Here is a 12,117-nt window from a genome sequence, read left to right on the forward strand (position 1 = left end):
TCTCACGACCAGTGTTGAAATTCCGGTGAACTTAATACAGCTCTCCAGGTCTTTCGCAAAACGTCAATGAATCAATTAGTGATATCCATTCGTCGAATTCTATCCCAGATAAAATTCTGTGAGTAATGTAGAGTAAATACCGCTACAGTAATAAAATTTTAGTTTACTAGTCTATAAGACGTTAACTCGATTCTATCTAAGGTAATCTTTTGATAGAAGACGGCTAAGGCTGTTTTTCAAAGGTTCCGTCGTATTATGAAATGATGAGATTTCGCGAATAATATGCTATTTTCATAACTGCTGTGAGTTTGTAACTGTTACTCATGACTTATGTCAAGTTTAGCCTATTTAAAGTTAGTGCTGTCTACGCTTATTTTGAAAATGGCACAAAACGTCAATATCGAAAAAAGACACAAATTTTGTGAAAATGAAAAGCGTCTAATTTTTTAATATTTAAAACCTTACTCGACAGCTGCATAAAAATTTGCAAAAACTGAGAATACGGCAGTGATTGATAATTTTTATCTAAGTGAAAAAATGTCGCCAAAACCAGCGATTTTTTTAAAAAAAAGTTTAATAACCTTCAAAATGTTTAAGTTATTTGTTTGTTCTAAAGAACTGATAATTCTTCACTTCAAGATTATATGCATAGTTTAAAATCATGGCATTGATTCAAGTGTAAGGAAAATTGCGTTGAAAAACAGTGTCAACATTGCTGAAAGTTTGTTCCTCACATTAGCATAGCACCGCGTCAGTATTTTATTTTCAGAGATAGACTTTTTGGTTTTAAAAATTTAAGAAAAACTGCTACTCAACAGTTACACGAACTTTCAAAAGAAATTTCCAAAGCAAGGAAATGATGCTTATAAAGAGAACTTAAGGCACGTAAAAATATAACAAATAAACTAATGTTAGATTGATAACAGATGTTAATTCAACTACAGACGTTGCAGAGTTCAATGCCAACATAATTTCCGCATCAAGACATTCTGTCAAAATAATTAATTTGTCAAATGAGACAACTATATATAGATCGTGAGATTTCGACTCACCGATACAAAATGATGACATCAATGCAACAAGAAAAAAAGGGGTTGTGACAAGTTTAAATCTTAAGGCTTCTAACGAGCACTTTCTAAAAACTGCCCAGAATTCATTTCAAAACTAATACTATAGATTTTATAAAGCCAATAAAAAAAAAGGCATTTTTTTCAGAAAAAGAAAAAAATATAAGTTATTTAAAATATTTAGGGCTTGGCATTCTTTTCCTATAAAAATTAACTGCTCAAATAAAATATTTCAGTAAATTTTTATTAATATGGAGTACTTAAAAATATTATTCAATAAATATTTCAAATTTTACTTACATATCTAGTTTAAAATTTTATTGGGATAAAATTTAAACACAACTTCGCTCCGATACAATTGCAACTTCATCCGCATACTCGATTTTGAAATATTTAGTTGCTATAAGAACTATTTTTCGTCGAAAATATTTAGAAATATTGCGAAAGTTAATCCTTTAATGTTATTGCTTAAGAATTATTTTAAATAAATATTTTAGATTCTCGATATTAGTTGCATTCGTTGAGTAAACAAAGTTTTACAAAAAAGAAGTCTCTTTTTAATAAATTATATTTACTTTTACAATTTATTTATCGTTTAAATACAAAACGGTGATTAAATATCTCTATCATAAAATGTTGCATAATAAGTTATTGAGTGATTGATTTATAATTTAGTTAATGAATTATTTTTTTTTTACTTTTCAGACATTAGTTTTGAATATTCATCAAAACACAATAGTGATAATAATAGATAATAAGAAGGAATAAAGAAATATTACCTGTAATTACCTTTAAATAAGGGATAAATAATAAACAGGTAAATAACGTCAGAACTTGAACAGTTATTTTAATGCTGATGACAGCCAGAGATATCTAGAATTTCTTTGTTATCGAAGATCATGCGTTATAAATATACGCCATAAAACTTTAACGGTTTTCATTGGTCGCTGTGATACCAAGATTTTATTTACAGCTAAATACTCTGCAAAGTTATATTTTGATATCTATTATCTACATTTGTTGACAGAAAAAGTCAAAAAGTTGCGAATGTTTGGAAAATGTAAAATTTTCTCACAGAAAAAAAATTTATAAAGCTTTAATAGAAATGAATAATTGTGAATAATGTATATTTCTGTATTGTGGCACCATAAACTCTTATTTTTAAATACTTTGAGCAACATTATAGTTATTATTCATTTAGTTAGGTTGTCTTAAGTAATAATTTAAGAAGCGTTGACGTTAACTATACGTTAAATATTTATTTAGAATAATTTTACATTTTTATAGAAATAAAAACTTAGTTATGAAGTAGATATTACCCATTGGCAAAATGGGACATGGTTTGGATTTCATGGCGTCCTCACTTTTCAACTACAATAATCAAGAGTAATAGTAAACAGCGCGCATGCGTTGCTATGGTGATCGTTGCTGTTTGATAATTTGCTTAGAATTCTTTTTTTCACTATTAATTTTGCTATGCATTAAGTTGGTGAGTTTATTTTCGAGATATGGGACCAGAGAGATCCCATAAATACTTCATGAGTTGTGAATAAAAGAGAATTCCATCGTTTGAACGATATTTTTGTTTTTATTGTTTTAATTAAGAATCAAATTCCAACCTACAGTTCAAACTGGATCGTTTTCAATACTAATTCAGGTGAATATCACAAATAAAGGGGGTCCAAAATGATTGACACTGTCTCAAAAGTGAGTTAAAGCAAGAAAAAAAAAAAAACGATGCCTAGGTCTGAACTTACCGAAGCTGAAAAAGCCAAAGAGCGTAGACGGGAATACGCGTTACACACAAACGGGAAAACAAAAGGATTCCGTTCGCCAACGCAAGCATGAAGCCCGTCCCTCACAAAAGTACCAAGGTGGTTGAGAGAATTGAACCCTACCGAAGAGCGAATGGTGACTCTCCGAATCCCTTTCATGCAAATACGAGAACTGGGTGTTGATCACCAGTTAGGGATAAAAGAATCCATTGTCAACCCTTCCCAATGACTTGCACAAGACCGCAGACTGTCTTCCACGCAATATAAATGATTCATTCACTATTCATGTAAAATTGAAAAAAAAGCCTAGCTTTCAAATCATATTTCGTGTATGAACTTGTGAATCCGAAACGGGTGTATGATGCAGCATACAATCTTCATCAAATACCACTGTACCTATCCGAAAACGTTAATATTGATCTCGATTGGCTGTTCAATGTCTATTCAGTCATCAGCAGAATTTACACAGAATGTGTCCGAGCTGCATTTAAATATGTCTGCGAAATTGTGTACCGAGCAGTTCAGGATTAACAGTTAAAGATGTCCAAGATAAAAACACGATAAAGTTTCTTTCCCCCCCCCCCCCCAAAAAAAAGTAGACAACAACCATTTTGCCAATGGATAACTCCATGGTATTCCATTTGTATACTTCCATGGTATACTTTCTCCATTTTGTAGTGAATCGTATTTTTTTTTTTAGAATTATTTTTTGACTAAAATGATTAAGTAAACGATAGGAAAGTAAATTCTTCAGAGTTTCCATTTTTTAGAAGAAATATAATTTAGCTTTCAAAACTTGGATTATCCACAATCTCAGTTGAAAAAAGCACCATATTTGAAGCACAGAGCAAAGCACAGAGATGGGAATAAGTTTAATACTTTTGTTGCATGTTAGACTGTAACGTCCCGAACTCATATTTGGTTGGTGCTATTTAATGACTGCCGGACAGATTTTCAATTACTAAAATTCAATACATAAAAAAGCTTTAACAATACCGCAGAAATCAAAGTACTTTCGAGTGGGCAAAAATTTGGTGACTGTGAAAAAATCTGGTTAACATTTTTGGTTAACATATTGTTTACAACTAATTAAGGTTTTAGAATTAGAAAAGGGGTTGAAGAATTAAATTTAAGTACATTTGTCTTGTGCAATCGGCTTGGTTACGATTAAAGTTTATATGTTTTACAAGATAATATTGAAAGGTAAACCAAGCTAATTGCCAAAGGCGGCTAGTGTTAATTTCCAACTTTAATTAGTTATTGAAGTTAAAAAGCAAAAAATGAGAAAAAACGCATAACAAAATTTTGGTGTTGCTTGTTTTATTTTTCATTAAGAACTAGAATGATAGCGTACGTAAGAAACGTAAATTTATTCCAAATTTATTTTAAATTTTCATACTTTTAAATTTTTCGTTCTTTTCATACTTTTAAATTATTTAATTATTAGTAGATTATCACTGTTTACAATAAGTCTTTTTGTATAACTTAAGCATTATAAAAAGGACCTAATGTTTTGTTTTAGTTCATTTAGCTCAACAAGAATAAAATTCTAAATTCAATTCTTAATGTGAATTTGAGAAAGAAAAATTATTTTCAGAAATTCTAAGAACTTGGAGAATTATAATATTTTTACCTATCCTAAACAGTAGATTTTGTCATTCCATTGTTTTAACTTGAATAGAAATCTATAACTTCTGAACAGCAAGTTCCATTTCTCTAGTTAATAGGATCATTATCTTCTATTATATGTATTTCGAAAGTTATTGTCTTGAAAAATAAGTACTAGAAATCATTAATTTATTTGGAAAAATGAAAATTCCTTCTGTTTCCGAGAACTTTCGCTAGAACTTACTAAAAGTTGCATTTTATTAACAGTTTCATCACGCTACCCATTTTGTCAAGTCTGAAAAATTTCCCAAATTTAGAACATTTAAGAAGTAAAAATATAGGATATTTACATATTGTCTTGATTTCTGACTCAACGATTTTAAATCTGGAGAAAACTTGAAATATTTTTTACAAAGGCAGACCAGCTGGCCGCTGGCGGGGGTTAGTTGAATAAAAATTGAGAACATTTTTTCGGAAATAGAAAATTTTTTGCTACAAAACTCTTAATGCTACAGTAACATAAAAATTTGTTTAAATTTGTTAGAATATTTAAATTTGTCAGAATATTTAAATTTCTCCGAACTTTTTGTGATGAATTTTATTGACCACTAAGTTTTAGTATCCTCTTTTCAAGGGCACCACACTAAAGAGTTCGTATCCCCTTCGCATTAATTGCGTATGAAATGGTAGAATTGCAATAATTAACATTTACGCGGAATAATTAGAATAATTATTAGTAATTAAAGATTACTACTTACAGGCCACGTGCGCGCAAGTGTGTTCCAATTCGTCTCCTGAATGTGAAGAAACCGTCCATCGAATGGAGTGGGACAACAATGACATCTTGCAGAATATTCATAAGTGTTAGCCACGCATGAGCTGCATTTTTTTTTCTTTACTTCATTCTCCAGTTTTGGAGCGAACGCGGAAATAAATCAGTTTCATTTATTTTCTTCTTCTTCATCACCGGTTATGTTATTATTCTCGGAATCATTTCCTCTCAGAATTATTTCTGTGGACCTTTTAAAAGCATAAGTGGCTCCCTCTTTTTTTAATTAGCAAATCAGAACCACATTCATGGACAAACAAATAAGGATATTAATGAACGTGAGAAAGTGCTGGTTTTAACGACACTCAGTCTATAGTTTACGACTGGCCAGTTCTATAAATAACAGACTTTAATAGGTAGATGTTAATAAATTTCTGTTGCTCTGAGAATATAATTTTTAACTAGTTTATGATGCCCCCTGTTCGCTCCCGTTCAGAATCCTGGAAGATTGCTTTGCAATCTTATATGGTTGACTTTACAAACCAGGCTCACATCATTCGATACTAAGTTAAAACCATTTGAAATGTATTCTAGAGAAAATTCTTAAGAATTTAAATAAACTATTTAAATTTCTAAGACTAATTTCTTTATACAAAAATTAAGAATTAAATAAAAATTTAAATTATTTAAAATAAATTTTTACCCAAAATAAAAATGAATTATTTGAAATTATATATATACATATATATATATACATATATATATACATCTATATATACATATATATATATATATACATAACTGCCAACTTTTACGCATTTGGCGTAAAATTTTATTTTCATATATAAAGTGGTAGTAAATATATGCTAATTTTTCTTTTATAAACCTAATTTTTAAATGATTTTGATCACCACTATTCTTAAAAAAATTAAGCGTATATATTGTTATGCGTTATTATCATTGTAATCAGCTTAAGCTTATTCAAAAACAACGTATTTTTTTCTTTAAATTGAAATTTTGATTCCCTTTTAATACCACTGGGAAAAATCATAATGTAAAGGATTAAAAGTTGGCAGGTATGTATATACATATATACATATTATAATATATACCTATATATATATTATATTTTATACTTTTTAATTATACATTAATTATATATTTATAAATTATTTAAAATAAAAAATTTTAACTAATGGATTACGCCTCCTGTTCACTGGCGTTCCCGATCCCCGGAGATTGCCCCGCAATCTTAAATGGTTTTCTTTGTAAAACAAGCTCACATCACTCGGCACTAAGTTAAAACCACTTGAAGCTTGTTCTGTTGAGAATTCTCCATTTAAATAAATTATTAAAATTTCTGAAACTAATTTCTCTTTACCAAAATTAAAAATGTTTAGTTAATACTATGTTACTGAAATATATATTTTACATTATTGTATTTAAAATTAATATATATATATATTATTTTTTTCTTGGAATTATCTTTGGGAAAACGAATTTTATAATTGTGTGTAAAAATTGTTTAATTCGCTTAAAAATTTCTAGAGATGTGACGAAATACGCAAAAAGTAAAATCAATATTAAGAGGTTCAAACTTTGGATAGCTCTCCTGACGAAACTGTTGGAACCATATTTCTCAGATTGCGACCAGAAGAGTCAGAAATCTGAATCCGTCGGAAAAAAAGAATGTTTATTCGGAGAAAATACATTTTTGTGTCTGTTTTTGTAACTTAAAATATCGTCTGCATTAATTAGCATATTTGAGGTCACATCCTCGAACCATTTCGATTGAGTACTAGAATGTGAAGATCCAATCATTAGATCAAAAGTTATTCAGAGTGGTCCGTTAATTTTTTTTATTTAAAAGCTCGCTTGAACAAAATGAAAGTGTGGCGTATAATGCTCAACTAATTAGTGTTTTAAATTTAGTTTTTAACCAATGAAGATATTATGTTTACACATTAAGATGACCTTGACCTATAATATCAAGCCGCGTAATCTTTTGCATTTTATTTTTTTCCCAATTATTCTGTGTCATTACTATACAATACTATGCAACGTGAAAGAAAATTTCTGAACAAAATGAAAAAATGAAAAGCATGCTTGTTGACCATTAAGGCCAAGAGAGGGACCACGCAAGAACAATCTTCCCTTTAAGAGTAAAAAAAAAAAATATTTTGTAAACATATGCAGGTGGTTACAAATAGAAATCTAAACAATTGCATAAGTTCACGATTCTTATAAGGATGGATAGCCATGAGCGACTCAGAATCGTTCCTCACGGTTTCACCAGATAAACATTAATTGCGAGATTTGATCAGGTGTTCCGTTTACTGAAGTATGCGCCATTAAATATCCATTCATCACGTGACTGCATAGCTTAACTCTGTAAAGATATCTATTTTTATTTTACTTTGTGGTATATTTTTCAGCTCTAGATTAAAAACTGATTTTAAACAATGGAATCTAAACCCCCCTCCCCCCCCAAAAAAATAAGCTGTGTTGAAAATGTTAAGCGTTTTTCAGGTTGCTTTAAGAGAAGAAAAATGATATTTTTGCTAGATTTATAGTAAGACAGGGAGAGCGCATTAATTGAAAAAAAAAAAACTTTTTTTTGTTTTAGATCTGATAAAAATAAAATTATTTTCTCAAAAACGTAGTTTAAGTTAAAAAATTTTTTCTTCATTTCTATGTATTTGTTTATACCGGAATATTGCTTAAAGGTTAGTTCATAGGGATAGATGGTAGTAATTAGGTAATTAGGACTTGCAGTAATTAGGAGACGAATTTGTTTTGGCACTGTAATGGAAAATATGCAACAATTCGTGTTGATTGAAATGTATGAATTTCTGTTGCTTACAGCCAAAATCAAAATTAATGGAAGATAATGTGTCATAACAGTTGCAGACAAATATATGGTGAAAGCAAAATTGCAGATGAAAACAGGATGCTACTCAGAATAAAGCTTTTATAATTCATAAAATAACAATGAGCTCAGGCTGCAAAAAACAAGAGAATGGCTTATCCAAGAAACATATCAAATTATTATATGTAGATTGATAATTTCAAGAGTGACAGGTTACAGGTTAATAAATTACACACAACTTGCCATAAGCCAATTCAAAATATAAGTATGTTTAATCAATGCCTTTGGAGTACAGACGAGATCCATTATAGGTGCGTTATCGAAAAAGCACACTGCCAAAAGTAAAGCGAATTCAGCCAACCACACGATATCTCATGTTAATATTTAATTCGGCTGAAGCTTTAAAGCAGTTTTTCGACGCTCCGTCGCCAAGGAGATTAAAAAAAAAAAAAGAAAAAAAAAACCCCATAGTTTAAGTGCACTTGAAGCAATGCGATAATTCTAAACTATGTATATTATCTTGCCGTGAAGAATTATGTTGGTTTTAGAACAGACATATCTTAAATATTTAAGAAATTATTAAACTTTTTTTTAAAAATCGCTAATTTGGCGACATTTTTTCACCTAGAGGGAAATTATCAAAATCTGTACCTTATTCTCAGTTTTTGTAAATTTTTATGAACCCAGGTAATGCAACATTGGAGTAAAGTTTTTAATATTAAAAAATTAGACCACTAACGCTTTTAATTTTCTCAAAACTGTGGCTTTAATCCATATAGACGTTTTGCGCCATTTTCAAAATAAGCGTTGACAGCACTGACCTTAGATAAGCTGAGCTTGAACTAACAGTCATGAGTAGAGCCCGGATTTTGATGACCTAAAAAATCTCAATTAATGCCCTTAAAAAGTGCAAAAAATGCCCTTAAAAGTGCAAAAAATGCCCTTAAAAGTGCAAAAAAATGCCCTTAAAAGTGCAAAAAAATGCCCTTAAAAGTGCAAAAAAATGCCCTTAAAAGTGCAAAAAAATGCCCTTAAAAGTGCAAAAAAATGCCCTTAAAATGCGAAAATTGCGCTAAAAATGCCTTATGACATGACTTAAATAGAAGTAAAAATATTGAACTAAAACAATGTTTTACTCTTTAAAATTATTATGAGTCGTTTCAAAAATATAAAGCAATGCAATACTTGTTCTACGTTTATTAAAGTTTGAAAAATATGTTTTATATCCTAAAATAGCAAAAAAAAGGAAAATATATTGACTCCAAAACATTTTCATTTTGTATAGAAACTTAAATGAATATAACAACTTCCATCTCATAATATTACTAAATATCAGAATTACAGTGGATTATTAAATTTTTTTTTAATATTTTGAAATGTAAACGAGCGTCTCTTGTCTGAAAGCAAATTTTTTTACCAGGAGAATCTTCTTTAAACATCTACTGATGTTATTGGTGCGTACTTGAAAAGGACGGTCACACTTACTGACAATTCTTCTTCAATTTGCAAAGATGTTGCTTCACCTTTTAATATTCTAGAGATTTTCTTCATTGTTTGGAAGCCAGTGTAATAATAAAAAATTATAAAAAATAATAAAAATTAGAAAAAAAATTAACAAAAAATTTAAAAAATGCTTTAAAATGCAAAATACGCCCCAAAATTTAAAGAAAATGCCCTATAAATCTCAAAAAATGCTCTAATGGACAAAAAATGTCCAAAAATGCAAAAAATGCAAAAAAAATGCAAATGTCATCAAAATCCGGGCCTTAGTCATGAGTAAAAGTTTCAAAATCACAGCAGTTATAAAAATAGCATATTATTCACAAAAAGCATCGTTTCATATGTATTAAGATGAACCATTCGACCAAAAACTTCGTTGGAAATTTAAATAAACCTAATAACGCATATGTCAAAATATAGGGGGTAGTCACAAGGGGACTAACCCATAATTCGTCTAACACTGAGGATATTTTACGTCAGCATTGTGGTCGGTGCAAGCCGGATGGGGAATTCGTATCGACTGGGATTCGAACCCGGTTCGCTGGGTTGGAAGGCGAACGCTCTATCCCCTGAGCCATTGCGGCTCAAATTAATACATTCATGTAATTTTGTATAGTGAAATATAAAATTAAAAAACCAATAAAGACTGGTTTTTGTAAAAATAAAAAATCGGTCTATTAAAAACCAGCTGGCCTGATCTTTTTCAGAATAAACCCGGCTTTTTGCAGCCCTTACCTAGTTGGATTAAAAAAAATCACAACGGTAATAATAATACATAAATAATTATTAAAAATTAGAAACACAGGGGATAAATTTTTTCCATTGCATCAATATATTTTTATGTAAATTATTTTAATGTGCAATTTTAAAAAAAAATTCACTATCTACGCTTGTCATATGCAAAACATTTTTCATTAATCCAAATATATAAAAAGTCGTTATATGCGTGAATGAGCTCATCAGGTATAGCAGCTGTAAAAATTTTCATACGGATATTAAAAACCAAAATTTCTGAACGTTAGTAATAGTATTTAGAAAAACGTGATTCAGGTTTTTAAGAAGCCGAGAATTTTTGCACGTACGATTAAATATTACATCAAACATTTATATTCATCAGAGCCACATGAAGTTTTATATAAACACTTTATGACATCTAAAGACACGTATGAATTCTTAAGGAATTATAAAACCTATTTCCCTTGTAGATTTTATCAAGATTATTTTTCACAATTTTGTTAAGTAAAGCTTTGAATATATATATTTTGGAATGAAAATTTTTATCATTTGGAATGAAAAAAAAATGTAGTTGATATTTTAGATAATAAAAAAACTTACCACTCTCTCTTTTGCATTTGCTTGAGATCATCACCAAGTGATAAACGCAAATACTTTAAATACATTCTAAGCAGAACCGGTAGACGACTGACCAAGAAAGATTGGTCAAAGAAATTCACTTTTGAGTAGTCTAGTCTGGTTATTTTTTTTAGTTATTTATTTCTTTTCGTAATTATTTTTCAGGTTCTCGAAAAGTATCGTCTCTCAGTATCCAGTTTATGTAGCTGGAGGTTAATTTTGTTTGCTTATGGGAAGTTTGTTTTAATTAAAATACCAGATGCGATTAAGTTTTATCAGGAGAATGTTAAGCTTGATAGGAACTAGTTTCAGGTAGTTTTTCATAAATTTCTATGAATAGTTTCGCATGAGTAATTTTTATCGGGCTTTTAATTTCCTAACCTTATAATGACTAAAGAGACACTTTAATTATTTCTTAAGAAATAATTAAAGAGTTATTTTATTACTTTGGAGGTGTTTAAGCTACGCGATTTCTCATGAGTATTAATAAAGTTTAAAGCTTTCAAATGTTTGAGAGACTGGCAATAAATTAAGGACGAAAAAAGGTGTTTATGAACACTCTAAGACAAGAAAATATAGTTATAAGCTTGTACCTTGTATCAATTACTTTTCTTAATATATGCGCTATTTACATAAAATTTTGCTTGCTTATAGCTTAAATATTTACGAAGGTATGGTTATTTATATAAAAAACTAATTTTTACTCCTTACGTTTTCTTACTGTAACTGTAAAATCTATTCAATAAAATTAAAGAAAATTTTTGTAGCCTTTTTTAATTAACAAAAAAATATTTAAAATTTAGAAAAAAAAATTGTTAAAATTGAGTAAGATATAATCAATTAAAGTAGTCCTTTTATATTGCACATGCGTGGAAAATTTAATTTTTTTTCATAAAATTTTTGTTCTGAATATTTTTGGTAAATTACGGTCATCGTATTTGCCAACCTAACTTCAACGTCCAAAAATGAGTAAAATAGTAGTTCTGCAACAAAAAAATTAGACCCTTAAATTTTAAATGCAAATTGTAAATTCTCGATTTTGAACATTTTGAGTCATCTCAATTATTCGTATTTTGTGAGCCATAAAATATTGTGAAAAAAAAGTGGAATTATTAAAACATGTGGAAATTCGAAGCTATAATTGTCGCAAGAGCCGTGATGGCTCAGGGGACAGAG

The 12,117-nt window shown here is 29.4% G+C and overlaps 1 protein-coding gene across 7 annotated transcripts in view; it reads right to left on the reverse strand.

The window, feature by feature from the left end:
- Window positions 1–12,117, reverse strand: part of LOC107452128 (potassium voltage-gated channel subfamily KQT member 1) — a 101,071-nt gene that overhangs the window by 30,617 nt on the left and 58,337 nt on the right. Inside the window, exon 1 of one of the 7 annotated variants that reach the window (XM_087160166.1) lies at window positions 10,924–11,112. The exons of 5 other annotated variants lie outside the window; for them this stretch is intronic. In XM_087160166.1, the coding sequence (XP_087016292.1) occupies window positions 10,924–10,988 (65 nt within the window). In that variant the 5' untranslated portion in view covers window positions 10,989–11,112. Of the gene's footprint in view, window positions 1–5,208; window positions 5,451–10,923; window positions 11,113–12,117 lie in introns of those variants that run through there. One more of the 7 variants, XM_043039159.3, reaches the window with a different exon arrangement.

This window comes from Parasteatoda tepidariorum, chromosome 1 (assembly GCF_982258835.1).
Source record: "Parasteatoda tepidariorum strain Cologne lab strain chromosome 1, Ptep-v5.0, whole genome shotgun sequence".
NCBI lineage: Eukaryota > Metazoa > Arthropoda > Arachnida > Araneae > Theridiidae > Parasteatoda > Parasteatoda tepidariorum.